Genomic DNA, 23,491 nt, shown 5'->3' with positions numbered 1-23,491 from the left:
CGATACGATCAGGAACATCTGAAGTGCGACGCTCTACCCATCCGATCTGCCTGAGGTGCTTGATTCTCGCTTCTTACCTTCGCTTGCCATGGATTGATTCTTCTTCTCTCAGTGGATGTGTCTCTGACGTTACCCCACATCTTTATCTTTTTTTTCCCATTGTTATTTCCCCCTTCTTTTCACGCACTTGTTCACTCCTTTCTCTCCCCTGACCCCTAAAGACATTGACCGCATTAGGCGATCACTTAAGTCCTATCCGCACTGGGATAGGCGGAAGCCTCAAGTATCCGATCGCCCTTTGCAATCTTGACCCTGCCGGGCTTCGACTCTACGAATTCCCTTGATTTATCAGATCAGGTCTGATCCAGGCCGTGCGTCTCATGCCAAAATGATCCCTCATCGGAGCACGGCTCTTATTACCATCATTGTGTTCGTCGCCTTGGTCTTGGTCATATTCTCTTCCTCCCCGGCTTCTGATCCTTCCTCTGGAGAAGAAGTCTCCGGCCCCGCCAAATATGTACCGAAATTGCCTTCGTTTAGTGACCTGCATCTGCCGTCCTTCCATCCCACGGTGCATACCCCTCCGGAGCCGCAACCCAACAGTACGAGCGGCGAATCCAAGTGGTTCAGCGACTGGTCGTGGATCAATCCTTTTTCGTCGTCTATCACCCTCGATGAGAGCCGCACCGTCCTCCCTCCTCTCAGACATCGGCCGTTCATCTATACCTATTACGAGCCGAATAAGGGAAACGATCGCGAAGAGGATAATGCCGACGCACAGCTTCTTCTCGCCTGGCGTAGGGCTTGGTTTGCACAAGGATTTCGTCCTGTCATTCTAGGGCCCGGGGAGGCCATGAACAACCAACTTTATGAGCTCGTCCAGCCCATGAACTTGAAGCCTGAGCTCGAAGCAGAATTGTTTAGATGGCTCGCATGGGGGCACATGGGTGATGGTATGCTTGCAGATTGGCATTGCTTTCCAATGGCAAGGTACGATGACGCACTGCTCACCTACTTGCGTCGTGGCACCGACCCTGCTCTTATCACACGCTTCGACCGCATTGGAAATGCTCTCTTTGCTGGCGAGAAATCAAGGATCAATGATGCTATCAAGAAGGCAATAAAGAAGGTGAATGACAAGTCCACCTCTATGGTGGAACTGATTCCCGCGGATTTCTTCACGGTGGAAGACTCGAACGCGTTAGCTTTATATGACTCGGCTGCTATTACCAGCTTCTACTCTGCAGTTGCCGAGAAGATTGTTTCCTCACCTACCGCTGGACGATTGGCGTTGGCGGAGCTAATCAATGCCCACTTGCACAACACTCTTCAGAATGCCTTTCCAGCCGGCATTGCCGTCTTAAAACCCTTTCCAGAGCATACAACAGCGCTGGTAGAACCAGCCTTGCGGCTTGCCAAAGCTCTTGTCCAATGTCCGAGCTCCCCCGTGCCGCGTTCATGCCCTCCGAATTTGCAGAAATGCCATCCCTGTGATGCGGAAAAACCAATGCAAATCAGCCAACCGGCGACCTACAGGAATACAACCCAGGTTTTTACCATTGGAACACTCCCGCATCCTTTTACGCTCATTAGCCTGCAACAAGATTCTACAGAAGTCACAACACGGCACATTCGGCGCGAGACAGACCGTGATGTGTGGTTGGCGGAAGTGACCAAGGAGCATTTGGGGACTGAGATCGGTGGCTCCCCAAGGGCTGTTGTTTTCAAGAGGGCTGTTGCCGATGACGCCGTCGTTGGCACCTCTCTGTGGATGACTGTCGAGACTCTGCCGCCTCAGGCTGGTCAATCTTTGCCATCCGAGCTTTTGGACGAGTTTGAATGGCAATTCGGGTTCCACATCCCTCGTGATGGCAAGGTTGATGCGAAGAATGAAGGAGAGACAAAGGAATCCGTGCAACAGGCCAATCCGAACGAGCAAGGTGTCGAGAAGGAGTACAACATCTTGAAACAGGCTCGTGAGTTCCTGAAGGGCAAAGGGACTAACCGAGTCGGTATCACCGATGTGGCGGAGGCGTGGAATTTGGCGGACACTGAAGTCTGGCGTTTTGTGAGAGCATACCGGTATGTATTGCCAAGGAATCACCACAAGATATCCATTGTTTCCCTTTTTCCTTCGTCTGGCACGTGAAGGGTTAGCAACTTAATAATCCCGAGCTAATATGTTACTGCTCTTAGGGCCCGAAGTGTCGTGGAACGCACGAAATGGGAAGAGGAAGAAAGAGACTTTGTTGGAGCTAAGCCAAAAGTATAAAGTGCCTCCTCGTTTGCACCTATATACAAACTACCGTCGCTTTCTGGTGTAGATTTGTTTCTCTTTGATCGCTTGTTGAATCTTTTGAACTACGTGGAGTATTATGTTGAATTACCACGGGACACGGGCCGGAGCATTTGGAGCGGCGTTGATTTGATGCTGAAGATACCTGTTCTTGCCTAGCTGTCGCCAATTTGAGAGCGTTGGCTTTTAATAATCTAAATTATTCGTTGTCTTGTTTTCCAAGATAGATCTAATTCACGGCGAGCTACCTTCTTGCCTAAAGTATAGAAGACAAAAGTCTACTACAACAAGTGACCGTAGAGCATTAGATAAACCGATGACTCATGTATCTTTGAAACCGATCGAATCCAACCTTTCGTTGATTGAACCGCATTATACAACATTTATTGCTCCGAACAGCGCCAGTTTTCCATGGTGCTAGCACCAGAGACCCCCAAAGCAAGGCACCAGTGAGAGCCGCCGGATTGACGATCAGGTGACCCAGCCCGTTGGTTTCCGCCCATCGGACAGTGGCGATCGCCGCCAGTGGTTATCCGCGGTGGGGGGCGGCGATAAGCTGCTCCATGACACCATTTCCGTGGTCGTGCCTCTCCCTGCGACTTGGGGAAACTTTCCCCCCCTTGTTCACCGTCTCGCCACCATCATTCTCACACTATCTAGCTATATACTTGACCCTGAGTATCTTCACGCGTCGGATTTTATCCTAACTCTTAACCACCTATACCATCACTGGTCGATCTTGGCGTCCGCTCACCTTTGCGGGGAACTCGACTCGCCGCATTTGAGTTTCAGGCCACAAGATGGCTCCAGGCATTTTGGAATCACCAAAGCCTACGGTGGCTGCCAGCAAGGTAGTTACCTTGGCTCAGCTCACAGAGGACTGGGACGACACGATTCGTTTCTACCTCAACGGCACCAAAGTCGTCCTAGACTCGATCAATCCTGAAGTCACGCTATTGGAATACCTGCGGGGAATCGGGTTGACAGGAACGAAACTAGGATGTGCGGAAGGTGGCTGTGGCGCTTGCACTGTTGTATGTGATAAGTTAGTTTGCTGCGATTCGGGTATGTGCTGACATAGGGCAGGTTGTGTCGCATTTAAATCCAACGACTAAGAAGATTTACCACGCGTCGGTAAATGCTTGTCTCGCGCCCTTGATAAGTGTGGATGGGAAGCATGTTATCACGGTGGAGGGTATCGGAGATGTGAAGAATCCCCACGCTATTCAACAACGGCTTGCGATTGGTAATGGGAGTCAGTGCGGTTTTTGTACTCCAGGAATCGTGATGGTATGCGTCTTGATGAAAGCAGGAGATTGAATAAGCAGGGGACTGGAATAATGCTAATAATACTATAGAGCCTTTATGCCCTCATCCGCAATAACCCCCAACCGTCAGAACATGATGTGGAAGAAGCTTTTGATGGAAATCTGTGTCGCTGCACTGGATACAGGCCTATATTGGATGCTGCTCAGAGCTTCATGGCCCCCAAGGGCTGTGGGAAAGCTCTGGCCAACGGGGGAACAGGTTGTTGCATGGACAAGCAGGATGGCTCTGGGGGTTGTTGCAAGCAGCCATCGGCAGACACCGCAGATGGAGATGGCCCAAAATTCACGCCGCCAGACTTCATCAGCTATAACCCAGGCACAGAACTTATTTTCCCGCCTCATCTTCACAAACATGAATACCGACCTTTGGTTCTCGGTAACAAGAAGAAGAAGTGGTACCGTCCGGTCACTATAGAGCAACTTCTGGAAATCAAGGCTGTTCACCCTGACGCTAAGATCATTGGGGGAAGTACGGAGACACAGATCGAGGTCAAATTCAAGGCCATGAAATACAGCGCTTCTGTCTATGTCGGTGACATCCCGGAGCTTCGCCAGTATTCGCTGAAAGATAATCATTTGGAAATTGGAGCCAATGTCTCTTTGACTGATCTGGTATCAATCTGCGACGAAGCTCTTGATCGTTATGGGTCTCTGCGGGGCCAACCATTCAGCGCCATCAAAAAGCAGCTTCGCTATTTTGCTGGAAGACAGATTCGTAATGTCGCATCACCAGCAGGGAACCTGGCTACTGCGTCTCCAATCTCGGATCTGAACCCAGTGTTTGTGGCCACCAATACCGTTCTTGTGGCTATGTCGCTGGGGGAGGTCATTGAGATTCCCATGAACCAGTTCTTCAAGGGTTATAGATCGACCGCGCTCCCGGCCAACGCTATCATTTCCGGTCTACGGATCCCAGTTGCGTCTGAAAAGGGAGAATATTTGCGTGCTTACAAGCAGTCAAAGAGAAAGGATGATGACATTGCCATTGTAAATGCAGCCTTGCGGGTGTCTCTCTCCCCATCTCATGATGTGCTGAGCGTGAATCTCGTCTTTGGAGGTTTGGCACCAATTACCGTGTCTGCACGAAACGCGGAGGCCTTTTTGGTTGGCAAGAAATTCACCAACCCTGCTACCCTTGAAGGCACCATGAGCGCTTTGGGGCAGGATTTCGATTTGAAGTTTAGTGTTCCTGGAGGAATGGCAACCTATCGCAAGTCCCTCGCTCTGGGATTCTTCTACCGGTTTTACCACGATGTATTGTCTGGCATCCAAGTCAGAGAAGCAGATGTTGATGAAGATGTTATCGCCGAGATCGAAAGAGCCATCTCTTCAGGAGAGAAGGACCACGAGGCTTCTGCGGCATACCAGCAAAAGATCCTCGGAAAGGCTAGTCCTCATGTCTCTGCATTGAAGCAAGCTACAGGAGAGGCCCAGTACACCGATGATATGCCTGTACAGAAGAATGAGTTGTACGGCTGCCTGGTGCTCTCGACCAAAGCACATGCTCGTCTTCTCAACGTGGACCCGACGGCAGCGCTCGATATTCCTGGCGTTTTCGACTACGTGGACCACACCGATCTTCCTAACCCACAAGCCAATTGGTGGGGTGCTCCAAAGTGTGACGAGGTTTTCTTCGCGGTCGACGAGATTACGACTGCTGGCCAGCCTATTGGCATGATCCTCGCAACGTCGGCCAAAATCGCGGAAGAGGGTGCGAGAGCAGTCAAGGTAGAATATGAGGAGTTGCCGGCAATTTTGAGCATCGAAGAAGCCATCGAGGCTGGGTCTTTCTTTGAACATTCCCGCTACATCAAGTGTGGTGATCCTGAGAGTGCCTTCAAAGAGGCAGACTACGTCTTTACAGGAGAATCGAAAATGGGTGGCCAGGAGCATTTCTATCTCGAGACTCAGGCTTGTGTTGCTATTCCTAAGCTGGAGGACGGAGAGATGGAGATCTGGAGCGGTACTCAGAACCCTACAGAAACGTGAGTTACGGGATCCACCATCTAGTAAGATATATTGCTAACACCATTGCAGACAAACATACGTTGCACAAGTCGTTGGGGTGGCTGCCAACAAGATCGTGTCTCGAGTAAAGCGTCTCGGTGGCGGTTTTGGTGGGAAAGAGAGTCGATCGGTTCAGCTGGCCGGTATTTGTGCCACTGCTGCCACGAAGGCAAAGCGAGCTGTTCGATGCATGCTCAACCGAGATGAAGACATTGCTACTTCAGGCCAACGTCATCCATTCTTCTGTCGCTGGAAGGTTGGTGTGACTAAAGAAGGCAAACTCCTGGCGCTTGACGCGGATGTCTACTCCAACGGTGGCCACACACAGGATCTCTCTGGTGCGGTCGTGGAAAGAGCACTGTCGCACATTGACGGAGTGTACCGGATTCCTAACGTCCATGTTCGCGGCCGTATCTGCAAGACGAACACCGTTTCCAACACCGCATTCCGTGGCTTTGGTGGTCCCCAGGGTTTGTTCTTCGCCGAATGCATTGTCTCAGAGGTTGCAGACCATCTCAATATCCCAGTCGAACAATTCCGTTGGCAGAACATGTACCAACCCGACGAGAAGACCCACTACAACCAGGCGCTCAAGGACTGGCACGTGCCATTGATGTATAAACAGGTCATGGAAGAAAGCTCGTACGAGGAGCGGCGAAAGTCGGTGGAGGAGTATAACAAGAAGCACAAATGGTCCAAGCGCGGAATGGCCATCATTCCCACCAAGTTCGGTATCTCCTTCACGGCACTCTTCCTGAACCAAGCGGGTGCCCTGGTCCACATCTATCACGATGGGAGTATCCTTGTTGCTCACGGCGGAGTCGAGATGGGACAAGGCCTACACACCAAAATGACCATGATTGCAGCCGAAGCCCTCGGCGTGCCTCAATCAAGCGTGTTCATCTCCGAGACTGCCACGAACACGGTAGCAAACACATCTGCCACCGCTGCCTCCGCCAGTTCCGATCTCAACGGCTACGCCATCTTCAACGCCTGTGAGCAGCTCAACGAGCGTCTCCGGCCCTACAAGGAAAAGATGCCCGGAGCCACAATGAAAGAACTCGCCCACGCAGCCTACTTCGACCGAGTCAACCTCTCCGCGCAGGGCTTCTACCGGACCCCGGACATCGGCTACGTATGGGGCGAAAACAAAGGCCAAATGTTCTTCTACTTCACCCAGGGCGTCACCGCCGCCGAAGTCCAAATCGACACTCTAACCGGCGACTGGACGCCCCTGCGCGCCGACATCAAAATGGACGTCGGCCGAACCATCAACCCCGCCATCGACTACGGCCAGATCGAGGGAGCTTTCATCCAAGGCCAAGGCCTCTTCACCACCGAAGAGAGTCTCTGGCATCGGGCCTCAGGACAGATCTTCACCAAGGGACCTGGAAACTACAAGATCCCAGGATTCCGCGACATTCCTCAGATTTTCAACGTCAGTCTACTGAAGGACGTGGAGTGGGAGAACCTCCGCACCATCCAGCGATCCCGGGGTGTCGGCGAACCACCGCTGTTTATGGGCAGTGCGGTCTTCTTTGCTATCCGGGATGCGCTCAAGGCGGCGCGTCGGCAATGGAACGTGGAAGAGGTGTTGCGTCTGGAGAGCCCGGCCACGCCGGAGCGGATTCGGGTTAGCTGTGCGGATCCGATTATTGAACGGGCCCGCGTGGTGCCTCGGGAAGGGGAGAAGAGTTTCTTTGTTGCAATTTGATGATCTCTGGTCTAGTCCGGGGATTCTATGAATGAATTATGATACCTATGCCCGGTTTGTTGACTGTGGCTTGTTTGTTTCGGGAATATTTTTCTCTCTGCGCATGGTCTATTGTGATTTATGTAACATAAGCTGGAATGTATCGAGCACAGCTGGATTACTAGTAGCTTCCAAGACTAGCGACACCCAAAAAAGGGCATTGTCTCGATAGAGCAAATCACTGCATGCTATCCTTCCAATCCTTGGCCCATAACTCATAAGTAACACTCCCGTTCATCTCCCCAAACGCCACATCCACAGTGAATCGCTCCGGCCAGCCTTTCCCCTTGCCTTCCCCATTCGGCCTCCTTAAAAGCCTCTCCTTGAGCATTCTCAAGCGCGATAAGTCAAGAGCCGCAGAAAACGTCCCTAGAAAATGCGCATACGCCAGCTCATCAGACCAAAGATCTCTTCCTGACGAAGATGGATCCAGCCACGGTTGGATCATCCCAATCTGATTATCGCCCTGGGGGAGCGCTGTCCTGCGCCATCGCACCGAACGCAACAACTCGGCATTGTGACGCCCGATTCCCACCAGGAAGATGGGAAGGAAGTCGGTGGCCAGGAAGACGAAAGTGTTGCGGGAGTATAAGACCTGGCGTGCCTCGTTGTAGATCTGGCGATTGGTGATCAGGATAGCGAGGGGGTTGGATATGGGATTGTGTTGGAGGTAGATGTTCTGGTAGTAGGTTTTGGTGGTGACGAAACTGCTTTGGATTAAGCCGTAGAAGGTGATAGTTTCGGCGGTGAGGACGAAGCGGTAGAATATATGGCGGACATCTAGATGGGGGTTGGATTAATGGAAGGAACTAGTTGCGGAGATTTTATATATACTGACCGTATGGAAGACTGAGAAAGGGGAATGGCTTCGTTTGTTGTTGGGCTTCGACGCTCTCTTCGGAGATGGGGGAATCAAGGAGCTGTTTGATTTGCAGGACATCGTGGATGCCATCGGCGGGGATGCGCCATTCCTTGACGTATGACTGGAGATGTGACTGAAGTAGGGCTTTGCTAGCCTGGCGTTTGTGACAGAAGGGACAGGTTGGGGCTTTCCAGGTCATGGCGTTTGTTTTCCTGGAATGGATACTACCTGAAATGGCTGAATTGTAGAATGAGATGCTTCTACAGGCCATTCACGATCAATCCCCTCGATAGCAAGGCCTATTGATTCATACTCTGCAAAGATGATTTTTCTAGTCCGCCCATATAGATCGGGGGCTTTCCGAGAACAAATGGACCTGCGGAGCGTGCCTGGCTTTTGTAGGGGTATGCCAATGATTATTAGAAGCTCATCGGTGAAATCACTCAAATCCCAATCCCCTTTGCGGCCTTTAGTCAGTTTGTCCGGTGGGGGGAGGGAAGGGGTTCTCTTGAAATGTTCTGGATCTCCCTCGGTAGGTAGCTCAATTGTCCAGGAGAACCTTCTGGACAGCGCGTTTGAGAATAACCCCTTCCACCTCGTGGTGAATGTTTAGGCAACAAAACTTGGCATCACCTGGAACGTGATTGAATCTAGCTGGGAGGCCTTGGAGGCGCCCGGGGAATTCCTTACTAGGGAAGCATCCTGCGTCGCTCGGCAGGATAAATTTAGGGTGTTCTTCAGACCATCGAAGACCTCATCTTGTCTCGGCGAGTCTGTGACTGCCCTTGACGTGACAGAGGTGTCTGGGCAGAGAGGAATAGAAACAAAGGAAAGCAAGGGGAAAGATGACAGGGGGATCAGGTGACCTTGTTTGTTTCCATTGCATCCTCCACATCCTGGTCGGTTTCTTTGTCATTCTCACTTCTATCCAACTAAATTGTTCCTCGACGTCAATCTTTGCTCTTTTGCATCCTTAACTCGAACGAGACAATCTCCATTGTTGACTCATACGTCCTGCGAAACTCCGCCTCTGTTATAGACCGTCTGCGGACCCACCATTTGCCAGTATGTGGGCGGAGATAGCTGTGGAAATGGAACTCGACTATGAGATAAATGCCTTTGGCAAAAGGGGCAGGCGAATTGGGGCGTGGTTAGGGCTTCTACATAACGCGAACACAAGCGAAATAATATTGGAATGACGATGTATCCATACTACAATCACGCCATTTCCTACAAAATGCACACATGACATCCAGATAAACCCCTCCAGGTTTGAATCTACGGTAAAATTCCATCACTAACTACTTCAAAAGAGTCATCCATTTGTCCATATAGATCATCAACTTCCACACGATCCTCAAGAATACGCCGCAATAGCACTCGAGAAAGCCGCATCCACCTCCGTCACAACCGAGGCAATGGTCTCCGCATCACTCGAGGTAGCGATAGCCTCGAGATCCGCACCCAAGGTGTTGGTACTGGTCTGGAGCGTCTCCACGGAGGAGAGCAAGGTGCTGCTGACGCCAGCGGACGCGGCAACAGACTCCTACAGACCTCGTCAGCATCTTATCAATGGATCACATGTCCTGGCTTGAAGACGCACCTTGTCAATAATGGTGTCCAAGGTGGCAACAATGCTGGTTCCCAGCGTCTGCACCTCGCTGGTGATGCTGCTGCTGTCCGAGTCACTCAGGGTGGAGGTGGCCTCGGTGTCGGTGATGGCCGTGTCCAGGGCGCTCTTGAGATTGTTATAGTCGGTCAGGATGGTCAGAGCGGTCAGAAGAGAGCCATCCCAGCTGGACACTACAGAGTCGAGCGTCTCAACGTCGGAGAGAATGGTCTCCAGGTCAGACAGGACTGTGGCCGCATCCCGCTTAATGATGGGGGAGGCGGTGGCTGAGACAGCCAAAAGAGCAGCGAGGAGTGATTTGGCGAGCATTTTGTTCGATGCGAACTCTTTCAATTGAAGAATACAATAGAGAATGCAGCCTGAGAATGATTGCTGAGAGGGGAAATCATGCCCCTTTATATATCGTGCTAGACGACATCCCCTCATCAGGCTCTGACACCTAAGTCCAAGCAATGCGGAGTCCGGGGAATTGCCCCAAGCCTGGACTCAGAAGCTATTCCTGCCCCAATTTAGCCTGTACAAGTCTAGACACTTGCCAGCAGAGACCAAATGCAACCCGAGTGTGTGGAGATTCTGTAACAGCAATATAGATTAACCTGCCAGCTGTCAGAAGTAGCGATGTAACCTCTTGGATAGATTAGCCTATGTGATTGACCTACTCAAACACGTTCTACCCCATAAGCCTACCCTCCATACACCCCCAAATCACCCCTCTTCAAAAATCATGTCTTTCTCTTAATGATATCGTAGACACAGCTCCCCAACCCAACCCCTAGCATCAAGTCCAAAAGTAACTACACACTCACCAAGACCATCCAAGCCCTACCCGTAGATACACCTACTCCCCCGCTCCCCGGATCTCTCCAGAAGGAAAAAAAAGCGGGGAAACCCAACCCAACCCACCATCCACCATCCACCATCCACCTCCCAGTTGACGTGATCTGCACCTTATTCACACTAACCACCGAACCCTCACCTCGTGCAGAACCCGATCCCTCAAACAACAACCAACCCCAATCAACCCCCGTCAAAGATCCTTCATACATTAACCCCCCGTGTCCAAACAAGCAATCTCCTCCCGACCTACCTAATTACCGAGGGATAAGTAGCAATTCTCTACCCGTGACATGGGGGGTTCCCGAGGTGATGTATGCATGCATGCATGTAAGGGCGCTAAAATATATTAGTATTTGGGTGGTAGGTACGTAGTGCCGCGGTAAAGCATTTGACACATGAAGCTTTGGTACATTGGAGGTATTACATGTGTGCTATTGTGCTGTATCCTGGGAGATGATTTACGTGGACTGAATAACTATGTGTCATTTTCGCCTCGCCTTAACTGGTGAAAAAAAGGACTAATGGTATTAGGTTTTCTTCCGCTACCATATGTATACTGGAAAGAGAAATTACTCACGTCATGATTTTCTATTAATCTTAAAGATTCTCAAGAAAGCTAATAATTAGTCGGAATAGCTTGCTTTCAAAGCAAGCAGAAGTTCACCGTCTTTCATATATTAATACTCCAGACCACATTATGCTGCTAAGTATAGAATCCTCTACAGAATACGGAGCAAGTCCTGAGGCTTTAGATGAGGCCGTATAAAAGATCATTTCATATCCAATCCAGAGTCTATACACAATTTTAGGGAGGTATTATCTGTAAATAATTGATGTTCTGCTTGTTAGTTCCCTAAAAAGGTAGGCAGAGAGTGAAAAGTGTATCTTTGTCGGTGTGACATCATTTGATGTTGGCTGAAGTAGAACAGACCTTCAAGGAACAGCGGTATTCTCTGGCTCTTGACATCTTTCGACTTCAGCATACCAATCAAGGATAGACTCCGTATGGACCTGGTGATCTTTATCTTCTTCTTCAACCGGGTCATGCTGGCCATTATCATCGAACGGGTTCACAATCCACAGATGCACCTGCATTTGACGAACAGCCTCAATGCTCTTGGTTCCATCATCGAGCCAAATGCCGTCATCGTAATCTCGGTGCCAGTTGAATAGTCGGGAGGTTGCACTCCATGACTGCCCATCAGCGGTCTCCCTTTCATGACATTGGTACCTTGAACGTTAGCAAGAAAGTTGAAAATTAGGCCGTCATACTTACTCTTCGCAAGGCTCCTTGCCATCGGCATATGGAGCTTTGTTAATTCCTGGAGGGTTAATCTGGTGTCGCCCAGTCGCTGGAATGTCCGCCCCTGATTTAGTAACCCAGTATACCTGCCATGATAGAGGTCTGTGTCCGTGCTCTAGATGTTCTTTGACTTCCAGGCTCACGTTCTTTATGATTGTTGAACCAAACGGAGGAGAAGGTGGCCATGGTATGGATGCCGCAGGTCGGCAAAAATAAGACTTTGGAACTCTGTAGCCCGAGAGATCATGGGCTCCAATCTTTCTGGGCTACCCGACTGGTATGTTGCCTGGAGGAACGACTGGAGGGTGTTCGTCCAGAATGCGGCTGGTAGACAAAGAGGTGGCAACCGATTGAGGGACATGCGTAGCAGCGACGCAGCCTGATTTGTGCAGATGGCAGCAGCCCAGAGAGGGCTCAGGTGTGGCGCCTGCTTGGCAATGGCACGCAGCAGTCTCTGGTTATCAAGCTCACCCGAAGGGAACAACACTCGTTTGATACCTAGGGACGAAGCCCCAAGGAGATTACATGCAACAGAAGGATCAAAGAAGGCGCTACAAATCATTGAGTCAAAAGCATCCTGCGTAGAACTGAGAAAGATGACTTTGTCTAGGGAGTCGAAGACCTTATAAAAGACGTTGCCTTGTTTGGTCGAGTGTGGTGGAGCTTGGGGCGTAGGAGATTGAGAGATGGTTATCGGAGGACTAAGCTTTGGCGGTGGTATATCTCTTGATGTGAGAATTAGGACTGAAGCAAGGCCAACCAGTAACTCTGCCTCAAGACCTTCCGCAACGCAGAATTTCAGAAGTATATCAAACGCGAGAGATGAATTAGGAGGAGCTTGCACCCAGTTGTCGCTGCTGAACCTAGTATATTAGCCGACTCCGAATTTCAACTACCAGAACAACGCACCTCTTTTCCGGCTTTATCTTTCTGTCTTTTAACATCCATGGAGGGTGATGTATGCCCTTCTTGGTCTCTGACCGAGCTAGCCAGCGGCTTCGTATTACTATGTCCCAGAAGCAGTCGGTCAACGGAACATCTCGGTCATGAAACAAGGAGCACTTCCAGCCGGCCTGCTGTAAAATCTCGGTCCAACGACATGAGATGATGTATGACCATGCCAGTATGATATTGGTCAGATAGCCGCGACGAAGGGGGGAGGACGAGAGAGAGACAGATTGTTGATCCTCTGCAGTGATATTGTAGACCACGGGTGTTGCGAATCCAAGGCACTGCAAGTAATCAAAAGACTTCCAGTGCTGGTCGCAGTCCATGTCAGTCGCTGTCTCGAGGCGGAAAGATGACCGTAGAATCAATGGAGTTTTGGATCCGCCCATAACACAAGCGTCTTTCGGCGGGTGATCGAAAAAGGGGGGAACGTTCCGTAGTATTTTCAGGAAGACCTCAAGGATAGCAACGATGGACCCAGAATTGTCCGACCGGGCTGCATGGCTCCAAATCCCAAAACTGGCTCTATACTGGGCCAGGAACTCCGACGATGAGGGACAAACCCCATCTCCAGGGGACCATTCTACAGGGTCCTCCTCATCATCGGTGTAGATTTCACTGAAATCATTGCACTCGGAGCACGCTCTCAGACTCGAGGTATCATTTGTTTTGCTGCAGAGGGAACGAGGTCTTTTCTGAGCCATGGTTAGAGAGGGAGGGAAAGAGGGAAGTCACTCGAGACAGGCAACAACAAACCCGGGCGGCAGCGGAGGCGGTCGGGGCATGTTGGTTTAGCATCCTAAACGTGCTAGAAGATAGGTAGTGAGTTGGTATTATGGTCTATGGGTATATGATGGCCGCTTTGCATGCGAATGAAGCAGTTGATAACAGTGAGGAGTTGAAAACAAAGAAAGGTACATAGGCAGACACGCAGAGCCAGATCAGTTCTTCTCCATCCCATATTCCACATAGCTACTTCCCCGCAAATCCGACACTCCGTCTACCTGCAGATTTCGTTGACCCGCGAACCCTACCTTCTCGGCTGGATACTCCCACTCAGTGGGAACCACCACGCCGGAGCTGCCTGAGCTTCCTGGGCTTCCCTGACTGGTTGCAACCTCATACCGAGGCGCCGGCTGCGACCGCGCTGCATCTGCTGCATCTGCTGCATCTGCTACATCCGCAGAAGCGGCATAAGTTCTGGGCAAGCTAGTTAACGGTACATCGATGAAGCCATTTGGGTCTGGGCCAGAGCCAGGTTTCGGTCGTGAGTTGAGAGGCGCCGGGCCGCCCTCGCCCCGGTTCTTTTCTCGTGTCCAGAACAAGGTCAGGGCGCGAAGGATGCCGAGCAAGACATTAATGAACCAGACAAGGAGAATGCACGAAGCGATGATGGTTTCCGTCCGGATGGCGCTTGCCAGTGTGTCGATAACCTTCGTGACCACTTCAGTGATCTCATTGGATGTCTTCGCACCGGCCTCGGTGAGGAAGCTCTCGGATGAGTCGGAGCTGTTGAGGCTGTTTGCGGCGCCGACGGAGAAGGTGTTGTTGGGTAGAAGAGGGAATTCGACGTGAGCGTGGTCCGAAACCCAGGTGAGAGCTTTCTGGACGCTTTCGACTTTGAGGCCGACCAGGCAGTCGAATACATCCAAGAGAGGCTCGTAGAGTAAGGTCCCACCGAAGGTGTCGTTGAGAACGTCAATGGTTTTGTCGACGAAGGTGTTGAGTGTGTCGTTCAAGGCAGTGGTGCTGGTGTTGACCCAGCCGAAGACGTGGTCATTAATCCCGTCGTCTGCGTGCTGGATGACTTTATTGGCGTCGTTGGCCCATTCCGCGGAGATGTTTTGTAACACCCCGACGACCTCGTCGGCGAATTCACCCACCTCGGTGGAGAGTTCTGGGACGGTTTTCTTGATGGCGCTGAGAAGTATGTACTGGCAAAGGCAGGAGAGGAGGCCGGCCAAGGCGAGACAGAGGACGAACAGGGCGGCCGGGGAGGTGGCATATGCAATCACCCAGCGTACGAGGATCTGTCGGCGGCTGTTGCTGAAGCGGCTGGCAGCCCAGATACCAACAGCTGCGGTGTGAGGCCTAGAGACAATATAGACGACGTCCATGGGATCGTGCGCTTCCTTGCGGACAAGTTGAGAGCGTTCTTTCATAGTGTGCCAGCGTCGGATCTCTTGCCAGGCCATAGGGACGCAGGCGAGAATCGCGGCGATAATCAAAACGGCGATGAAGATTTTGCGGGCTGTCAGAATCAAATCTGTTACCCCGGCGAAGAATGAATTGATCCCGTTGTTGTCATCGCAGAAAGTCAATGTTCTCTTCGCAGGAACCGGGAGTGCAGAGGGGTTGAACGTATAGTCCCCCAAGGACTCGTTGACCAATTTCTTGACTTCCTCAAAGGGGAACCGTATCACATTTTCGGTGAAGTTCATCACTTCGGTAAAGGACGGAATGGAGTTGTTGAGTTTATCCAGGCCTTCATCGATAGATGACGGCAGATGCGCATTTTCCAACTTGTCGATCTCGCTGGTGAGGTTCAGTGTCGGCACGCTTGACCCTGCCAAGCTGGCAGCCACATTCACGAGTTTGATGAAGTCATTGAGAGCATCCTCGAATACATCGACTGTTTTGCCGATGTCTTTTCCCACGGTTTTGACCGTAGAATTGAGAAAGTCCGCTGCGTCTTCGATCAAGGTGACTCCAATCTCAACAGCACCGTGCACAGCGAGCGTGAACAAACATAGATACGTCTGATACATCACTTTGATGAAGAAAATGATCAATTCTTCAACACCAGTCAAGGTGAGCATCAGCATCGTCTTGAGGCCATCAACTGCCGCATCGACCACGTCGCCCGTGAGGTCGTTTACCCCTTTCGCCAGGTAATGGGGCATGGATACCATCGCATCGGCCATGGATTCGACGCTTGTACATGCCGATAGGGCCTCGCTTTTGGCTCGACCCATGTCTGTCTTGATGGTCGTGACAGCCATCAACACCCTGGCCAGGACCAAGAGCAGCAACACGGTCCAGCGGTTAAGCCACACTTGGGACAGACGCGCCCGTAGCCCCAGATAAGGCGTAGAGCCATCGGGATGCAGCGGAATGACCCGACCTTGGACGCCATTGGGATCTTGGACCCCGTAGGGTGGAAGGAGCGGAAAGATCGTCCGACCGGAGCTTGAGAATAGCATGTCGGCAATGGCTGGGATGATTTGTATGAAGCGATAGGAATATCAACAGGGCTCAGCTGGCTGAACCTGCGAAACAAAGAAGTCTATCGTAGTAAGGGTATAGAAAATAGCAAAGAGAAGATGCCAAAGAGAGAATAATCCTGACCAGCAGTGATTATTTCAAACAAGCAGAATGCAGTCTGTCAATAAGAAGTAAGGCATATCCAAATCTATAGATGAAAGAAAGGAACAATGTGCTGTGCGGAGAAGAAAAGAAAACGAATAACACCAGGGAACAATAGCTGAAAGGAATAAAGAGGAGGGTATTCCCGCCTTATTATGGAAAAGCGAACCAGCAGACCGATTCTCATTGTGACGAGGTGAATAATCGACGACACTAAGGCAGCTTGTTGGTAGCCACTGAGAGCGATCAGCGCCAACAAGGAAGGCAAACACTAGAACGATCTGCATGGCGGGTTTCATCTGGCGCTACCTTTCTAGGCAGAGGTTATTTCAATCGGGTTCTGCAGAGTTCTTGCACGCAGCCCAAAGATCGGCCCCATGCCGGCGCTTAACATCCGGTGCTGTCGTCCAATCCTTGAGCCAGCACCGAAGAATGCTGCAAGATCGCGACAGTCAATCAGGCTGTCGGCCGTCCAATTTCAAACGGCGGTGTCAAAGCCCAATACCCAATGACTCTTTGTTCGGTGCCTGGGGATGGTCGGCGCTTCCCGTTGCATGATGCGCTGGGATGCACATTGCTTGACTGGTTCGGAGCTGCAGATGCATCTGGGTTTGAGGAAAGCTAGACAGGGTGTCTGTTCGTCAGGTTATAATTAGAAACTGGCCGAAAATCAAGCGAAGAGGTGGCGGTTGAAGAAGAGAGTTGAATTCGGTGGAATTGGAGGGGGAGAAGAACAACGGGGCACGTGATGGCAGACGGTCAAACGCCCACAGCAAAACAGACGAATGAGGGAGTGATGTTAGGGGATCGATGAGACTTCTAAACAATTAATGATGCTGCTCGTTTGATGGGTAGCTACGGTGATGTGGTGACATTGGGGGAAAGACATACTCCAGGCATCTGAATCAGGAGTGTCTCATCTGTCCGCTACGCTTTGCCTTGCCAGCATTCCCATTCGTGCTCGACAAGAGGACGAGCACCACAGTTTCCCCATCGTAGACATTTCCAAACTCTTTCTAAGTTGATCATAGGAACCTTCCAGCAGTTTCACCTGTCAGACGCGTGATCTCTGCCACAGCCAACAATATTTCCGACTCGGCCGTGGTCAATACCCAGCGCTTAACATGACGGCTTGAAGAATATGACTGTAATTCGATCTGAAGGACGATGACATAGTCTAGTACAAGTGAGCTATTTCTAGCATTTCTCCTAGCTTGAGGTGAAGTATTTCCTGTGACTCCCACCCAGTAGACAGGTGCATCCATTCTCCATGGTGACTGAGCCACTGTGCTTTACTGGAGGATGTATCGGCGTAAGAGCGAGGAGGATAAGTGGTTAAATGTATCGGATCAGATGCAATGATTAGTCCAGTGAGTAGGTAAAAGGATGGAAAAAGCAAGCCAAAGGAACCTTGACAGAAGGGACTAAATCACATGATGCAGTAGGAGTATTCCACCATGCGGTAGGAATGATCCCGCATCTTGAAAACGCCATGTTCCTCATCAATAAGTTTCGAGAATGTCAGGGTCCGAACAGTATAGTCATTGTAGGACTTACTTCACACACACACCATGACTATCAGATGAGATCAGGCAGAAAGCCATGCCATGCCTGCACAGCCATATCGAACTTTTCTAGTCACTGCTTCCCTTCAGTAGTCTGGACCTGTGCCTGTGCCAGTGAAAAGAAATTTCCCCACGGAGAAGCCCCGGATGCGATATGAAGGATCCGCCCGCAGGGAAATCCAGGAAGGGGGTCAACAGATCATGCAAAGTCCTCTTTCGCGACAACCATCTTCATCCGACGTTACAAGCTTCGTCGGATCAGGCCTTGCACCCATCCAAGCCATAGGGTGCGGAAACCGCACAGTGGTTAACACCAGCAGCTGGATCAATTCACTGCAGCTCGTTTCACTGGTCACGGGGACCACAAGCCAGGAGACCCCGTGCACTGATTATGAACACAAACAAAGATTTGCGCTATTCTGAAGATACTTATTCGAGTGAGAGCATCCTGAGCTTAACCCTTTCGTTCCTCTCGTTCACACTTTACAATGCAGGAAGACGTACTAACCGGTCCGTCAGAGGCAGAAGGAGAAGGAAAAGGTAAAGGTGAAGATAATAAGGCACGGTCAGACGCAATCAACCTCATCCGCGCGCGTACTATCACCCGTACATCCCCGACAGAGGCTTCCTCACAGGAAGGCTCTTCTCACGAGCCGACTGGTATCCAGTGTGTTGTGATGGACGTCCCGGTTGTCGAGATAGAGCCTGTACCGGCATCAAAGAAGGCTAAGAAGAAGAAGAAGGCCAACAAGAACAAAAGACTCTTGCTGGGTGATGCAGGGAGTGGTGTCACTGGAGGTCAGCCTGAGTTGGTGGTCCAAAAGGCTTCGACCAAATCATCTTCTTCAGCAGGAAAGGAAGATAGCTCGATCTCTGCTTCGCACTTGCAGGTAAGTGAACTGGACTCTAGAGCCCTTGATGCTGCCAAGTCATGCACAGACGTGATCAGCTCGGTGGTTGCAGAGTCGGATGGCGGAGGTAACCTAGTGTTGCAGAATATAACTGCAGAGAGTGACCAGCGTGATGCTCTGATCCAGCCCCTAAGAAAGTTAGACATTAAAGGCAAACGGCGGGTCCGCCGAGTTGACCCAGTGACTGGCAACGAGATCTTTGAGCTGGTGCCTGCTCCACGCGTTCCTCAGCCCGTCTCAACAGCGAGAGACACGGTGATTAGCCCATCCTATGCAACCGTCCTGTCTGGCAAACGCACCATGACCAACCCAACCCCAGCACCAAACAACGGTTCTTTGTGCAACCCTCTTCAGTCCCCAACGATATCTGTTGACATGAAGCCCTCGGATACTGCCTCTCAGGCCCCAGCCCAAGGCTCCAGTGAGTTGAAAGCTGCATCGACAGAGATCCCTGCGCAGAATGACGAGGGACTTGATACCACTCAGCCTCCACAAAGCATGCCCAAGAGCGCCAATGCAGGCAGGCCCATGTTGTCTCCCATACGCGAAGTGTCTGGGGAATTCATACAGCGTCGATCGAGCTCTAAGGGACCCGTCAATCGAGCCGACCAGGAAGTACCAGGTTCGGGCTCATTTGCTGAGACTCAAAGTCTCTTCACATCTACACCCAAATCAAACAGTACCACATCCACCGGATGGACCAACCTAGCGCTGCCGATCAGTCCACAGACCACAGAGGCATCTGAGTTATCTTGCAAGGGAGCTGATCACCGCAGCCAGACAAACTCGAGTGGTTCACGGAAAGTGCACTCCTCACAGGTCATCAGCAGTCATGCACATCCACCTCCGCCGCCTTCACCAAGCAGCAGATACTCGATTTCCACCCCCACCGTGGCCATCTCAAACACCCAAGGTACCCTGTCCACGCAGAAACCAGAGGGCTTTTTCTGGCAACTCGACAGCCACGGATTCCCGTGCGCCAAGAAGGACTGCGATAAACGCTGCAACCTGTGGGATGGAGCCACGGTGATTTGTCCTCGCTGCGGCCCATATTCCGAGATCCGTTATTGCAGCAAGACACACCTGCTCGAGGATATCAAGACACACTGGCTGTACTGTGGACAGCTGGCCTTTCGCCATCCGTGTCGCGAGACCTCGATCCCCAAGGCCGTGAGGGCTGGACCTCCTCTTATCCCCTGTCTCCATCCATACGACATGCCCGAGCGACATCGCCAAGCGGTTTACTTCAACGTCAACGCAAGACAAGGCGACTACTTCGTTTTCGCAGATTGGGCCGATTATGTAAAAGCCGATTTTCCCGAGGACAGGACAGCGGTGCGGTGCTCCAACAAAGTGGTGTACGTCGTCAAGTTTGATGGTCCTGCTGAAAAAGATCGATTCCGACGAGTCCTGGCAGCTTGTCTTTTCTGTACGTCATTGCTGTCCTCCAGTGCCATTCCTACTAACCCGGCCAATTTATTAGTGACGCTCGAAGTCACTGAACTGGTCGATTATTTATTCCGCCTGATCCGTGACAAATTACGGTCGGTGTCCACTGCAGAACACATCCTGGATGCAGTCCGGTATCAGATCTTCCAGGAGTTCAACGTGACTATCCAGGTCATCATTACAGGTGAAAGACATGCGTGCGAGACCGATTGGGATGGAAGAAATCGTCGCAATTGCCCGGATCCAGTGTGTCGGGCGGAGTATCGCCGTCTCCTGGGCGCTCTGGGGGGTAGAGGTCTCTGTCGGCTCACTGAGACGCTGGAGTCAACGTACTGGATCCTTCGAGCGGCTAGGACTACCCATCCTACCGTGTCAGATGCAAACAAGCGGATGATGGGGGAAGGATTTGATGAGGTGGCAGAGGAGGATAGACGTGTGTTCCGACGGGGTGACGGTTGGGACGGTGCTGGCACCGGCGATATGGAGCTCGAAGGACTTAACGAGTACGCCCCTTGCCCTTAAAAGGTACTCGACCGACCCAGAGGGTTGGGTGGACGGGCTCCGTGGGCGCAGCTGGTTCTGCCTGTGAGATGATGCTGACTGTTTGTGCCGGTCTGTTTGAGTTTCTTTCGTGAGAGATGTGATGTGTTGACGACTCTGTGGGAGGAAAGTTCGACCTGGAATGAAGAAGGTCGCTTGTCTTAATACGAAGCCAGGAGAGGGAGGATTCCATCTAGTGTAAATTTAACGAAATCTGCTCGTTTGTTGAAAGCGTGGCATGGACATCAATGTACAATATCCAAAATTGAAATGAACTTCTATCTCAATTCTTTTCCAGGTCCGGTCAACCGGTAGCTCTATCTTTCCTGCATTATCTTGAATTAGGCCGTTGAAGGCAGTTTCAGATTCTGGTTCTATGTTATTTGTCGCTGACTAGCTCCACCAATCTCCTCACGCAATATACTTCTTGAGGCCGCGAAGTCTCTCCTTGGCAGTCTCCAGCACATCATCATTCTTGCAGACAGCAAACCGGAGATAGTCCTCCGCAATGTGGGCATTCGCGTCGGTGTAGAACTCGGTGGGAGGAATGGCCGCCACACCGACCTCATGAATCAGGAACCAGCACAGCTTGAAATCGCGAGGACGGCTGGCAACGTGGGGAGGAAACGGGTAGCCCTCGGGGAGTTTCACAGAAGACATGTTGGCGAGAACAAAGTAGCCTCCCTCGGGGTCAGAATACTGAAGTAGGAGGTTAGTTGAGGTCTCAAGTGTTTTCAAGTGGGACTCACAGGAATGTTAAGCTCATCAAAGACTTCGCAGAAACGCTCCATCTTCTTCTTCATCTCGTCCCGGCTCTCGTCCCAGAAACCGACCTTGTCGGCCTGCTCAAAGGCAACCGCAGCAGCTTCCTGGAGGGGAGACACACTGCTGTAGCAGATACGAGTGTGCGCACCGGCCACATACTTGATCAGATGCTCGGGGCCGATAAGGTATCCGACACGCCAGCCAGTAGCGTAGAAGGCCTTGCCCGCAGAGCCGACGGTGATGGTGCGCTCATAAAGCTCGGGAGACAGAGTAGCGATTCTGGTGAAAGGAACGTAGAAAAGGCGATCATAGACCTCATCGGAGAGGATGATAAGGTTGTGCTTCACACAGAGTTCTCCGATGCGCTCGAGCTCAGCACGCGAGAAAACTTTACCCACGGGGTTATGGCTGATGCTTTGTTAGTCAATGCTCAAGTGAGACCTGCGTGACTGCTTACGGGGAGTTCAGAACCTAAGACGGTTAGTACTATCATCGGCCGATTGAGATGGGGAGGCTTACGATCATCTTTGTCTTGTCGTTGATGGTGTTCTCCAGCTCCTCAAAGTCTATCGTCCACTCAGAGGCCGGGGAAGTCCTCGTCGCGCCATCCTTGGGAGGGTGAAGAGGGACATAGCGGATGGTACCACCGGGCATCTCAATGTTGCTGATGTACCTGGAGGGTGTCAGACCTGTAGGAATTGATTGCTGGAAACAGGACTTACTGGTCGAAGAAGGGCTCGAAGATGATCACCTCATCACCGGGCTCGATAAATCCCATGAATGCGCTCAGCATACCTTTGACCCTGTGTCAGCTAGAATCCGCACGAACGATCCAGTATGACCCACCTTCGTTGGCTCCGGTGGTGATGGTGACTTCAGTCTCCGGATTGAGGGTCCGGCCGAAGTAAGGAGAGTAGGCATCAGCCAGAGCCTTCTTGAGACGCGGACGTCCCTAGTCGAGTGTAAGCAAATTGCCCCAAGCACCATTCCTTGCAGTCCAATTGTACCTTGGTCGGGGAGTACTGGTTGCAGTCGACTCGGTCCAGGGCCTCCTTGGCGGCGTCCAAGGCAAACTTAGGTGGGTTGTAGCCACTGCGCAAGTCGGGTTCTGGTCAGAAAGTCCCCGTCATCCGGCAATTTATCATTACTCACAAGAAACCCTGTCCCATGTTCACAATGGGCTGGACGGGGGAGGCAGCAGCGGCTTCATTGACAATGGACCTGCAATCTATCAGCCCCGCTGGAGAGCATCAGAAGAGGAACCTCGCGCCATCGCACCAGACATCTTGTCTCTGGCCAGCGACTCTCGCTGCCGGTCGAAAAGGGTCGGGACGAGCCGTGGTGGCCGACATTGCTCTGGAGAAAGGATGGCGGGGTAAGGCCGGTGTTGACGAGGGGCGCAGGAAAGCGTGCGATGAGGAATGTAAGTGAGCGGCTCTGGTGGAGGAGATGGCAGCGCGGTAGCCAAAGAACATAGAGGCAGCGCCTGCGGGTCGAGAAGAGAGGAGAGAAAGAAGGGAGGAAAAGTGGCACGAAGAGACGAGAAAGGCAGATCCGGGGACGGAACTGACAGCGGGACTCGGTTTGGTGGCCGGAGGTTATTGCGTGCTTTGCTGGGCCGAGCTCTGCTGATAAGCGACCGTCGGATAATGCAATTGAATGAGTGAGACGGTCTCGACGCGAATTCGGTGCCGAAAAGAAGAATATTTAGTGCTGGCTAGATCAGAAGATATCGATGGAGCCGGTTGCTGACTTCCTTGACCGGCATGTGCATCCCTACCAGAGGGGGAGGGGCGAGACTTTGGGATTGTACTTAGTAAGTAACCTTCGACTGTAAGTTAACGATAACGTGGGGTTCGGGACCGCGGCCTCAATTCCCAATACGCGGGGGTCAGCTCGCTCTTGTCGCAGACTAACAATGAGTCAATCGC

At 51.6% G+C, this 23,491-nt stretch overlaps 8 protein-coding genes across 8 annotated transcripts; 3 read left to right on the top strand and 5 right to left on the bottom strand.

Annotated features, from left to right (window-relative positions):
- Positions 1-7: 7 nt before the first annotated feature.
- Positions 8-2,506, top strand: BO94DRAFT_535457 (uncharacterized protein). Its single transcript, XM_025611788.1, has 2 exons — positions 8-2,082; positions 2,197-2,506. The coding sequence occupies exons 1-2, from the start codon at positions 389-391 to the stop codon at positions 2,270-2,272; spliced, it is 1,770 nt and encodes a 589-aa protein (XP_025467548.1). The 5' UTR covers positions 8-388; the 3' UTR covers positions 2,273-2,506.
- Positions 2,507-2,901: 395 nt separating this feature from the next.
- BO94DRAFT_517257 (putative xanthine dehydrogenase HxA) lies at positions 2,902-7,573 on the top strand. The gene is made up of 4 exons (XM_025609985.1): positions 2,902-3,330; positions 3,383-3,586; positions 3,655-5,609; positions 5,662-7,573. Exons 1-4 carry the CDS (start codon positions 3,097-3,099, stop codon positions 7,343-7,345), a joined length of 4,077 nt encoding a protein of 1,358 aa, XP_025467547.1. The 5' UTR covers positions 2,902-3,096; the 3' UTR covers positions 7,346-7,573.
- BO94DRAFT_585886 (uncharacterized protein) lies at positions 7,563-8,445 on the bottom strand (the record flags this gene model as incomplete). Its single annotated transcript, XM_025615721.1, has 2 exons — positions 7,563-8,164; positions 8,223-8,445. The coding sequence occupies 2 exons, from the start codon at positions 8,443-8,445 to the stop codon at positions 7,563-7,565; spliced, it is 825 nt and encodes a 274-aa protein (XP_025467546.1).
- A 1,158-nt stretch (positions 8,446-9,603) lies between these two features.
- On the bottom strand, positions 9,604-10,185 carry BO94DRAFT_585885 (cell wall mannoprotein 1 family protein; the record flags this gene model as incomplete). Its single annotated transcript, XM_025615720.1, has 2 exons — positions 9,604-9,792; positions 9,850-10,185. 2 exons carry the CDS (start codon positions 10,183-10,185, stop codon positions 9,604-9,606), a joined length of 525 nt encoding a protein of 174 aa, XP_025467545.1.
- A 1,461-nt stretch (positions 10,186-11,646) lies between these two features.
- Positions 11,647-13,668, bottom strand: BO94DRAFT_465922 (uncharacterized protein; the record flags this gene model as incomplete). Its single annotated transcript, XM_025608139.1, is given in 4 exon segments — positions 11,647-11,944; positions 11,990-12,277; positions 12,292-12,870; positions 12,926-13,668. The coding sequence occupies 4 exon segments, from the start codon at positions 13,666-13,668 to the stop codon at positions 11,647-11,649; spliced, it is 1,908 nt and encodes a 635-aa protein (XP_025467544.1).
- A 237-nt stretch (positions 13,669-13,905) lies between these two features.
- prm1 (pheromone-regulated protein PRM1) lies at positions 13,906-16,167 on the bottom strand (the record flags this gene model as incomplete). Its single annotated transcript, XM_025613891.1, has 2 exons — positions 13,906-15,973; positions 15,998-16,167. 2 exons carry the CDS (start codon positions 16,165-16,167, stop codon positions 13,906-13,908), a joined length of 2,238 nt encoding a protein of 745 aa, XP_025467543.1.
- A 2,216-nt stretch (positions 16,168-18,383) lies between these two features.
- BO94DRAFT_575395 (uncharacterized protein) lies at positions 18,384-21,061 on the top strand (the record flags this gene model as incomplete). The annotated part of the gene is made up of 2 exons (XM_025615073.1): positions 18,384-18,785; positions 18,891-21,061. 2 exons carry the CDS (start codon positions 18,384-18,386, stop codon positions 20,775-20,777), a joined length of 2,289 nt encoding a protein of 762 aa, XP_025467542.1. The 3' UTR covers positions 20,778-21,061.
- Positions 21,012-23,326, bottom strand: BO94DRAFT_535451 (kynurenine--oxoglutarate transaminase). The gene is made up of 9 exons (XM_025611787.1): positions 22,839-23,326; positions 22,713-22,781; positions 22,568-22,652; positions 22,407-22,512; positions 22,283-22,355; positions 22,080-22,233; positions 22,018-22,031; positions 21,545-21,968; positions 21,012-21,494 (listed from the first exon to the last, which is right to left on the bottom strand). Exons 1-9 carry the CDS (start codon positions 23,033-23,035, stop codon positions 21,207-21,209), a joined length of 1,410 nt encoding a protein of 469 aa, XP_025467541.1. The 5' UTR covers positions 23,036-23,326; the 3' UTR covers positions 21,012-21,206.
- Positions 23,327-23,491: the final 165 nt, after the last annotated feature.

This window comes from Aspergillus sclerotioniger (assembly GCF_003184525.1).
Source record: "Aspergillus sclerotioniger CBS 115572 chromosome Unknown BO94scaffold_14, whole genome shotgun sequence".
In the NCBI taxonomy this organism is placed as follows: domain Eukaryota; kingdom Fungi; phylum Ascomycota; class Eurotiomycetes; order Eurotiales; family Aspergillaceae; genus Aspergillus; species Aspergillus sclerotioniger.
The sequence above is the reverse complement of the archived record's forward strand: the minus strand, read 5'-3'. Positions and strand labels throughout refer to the sequence as shown.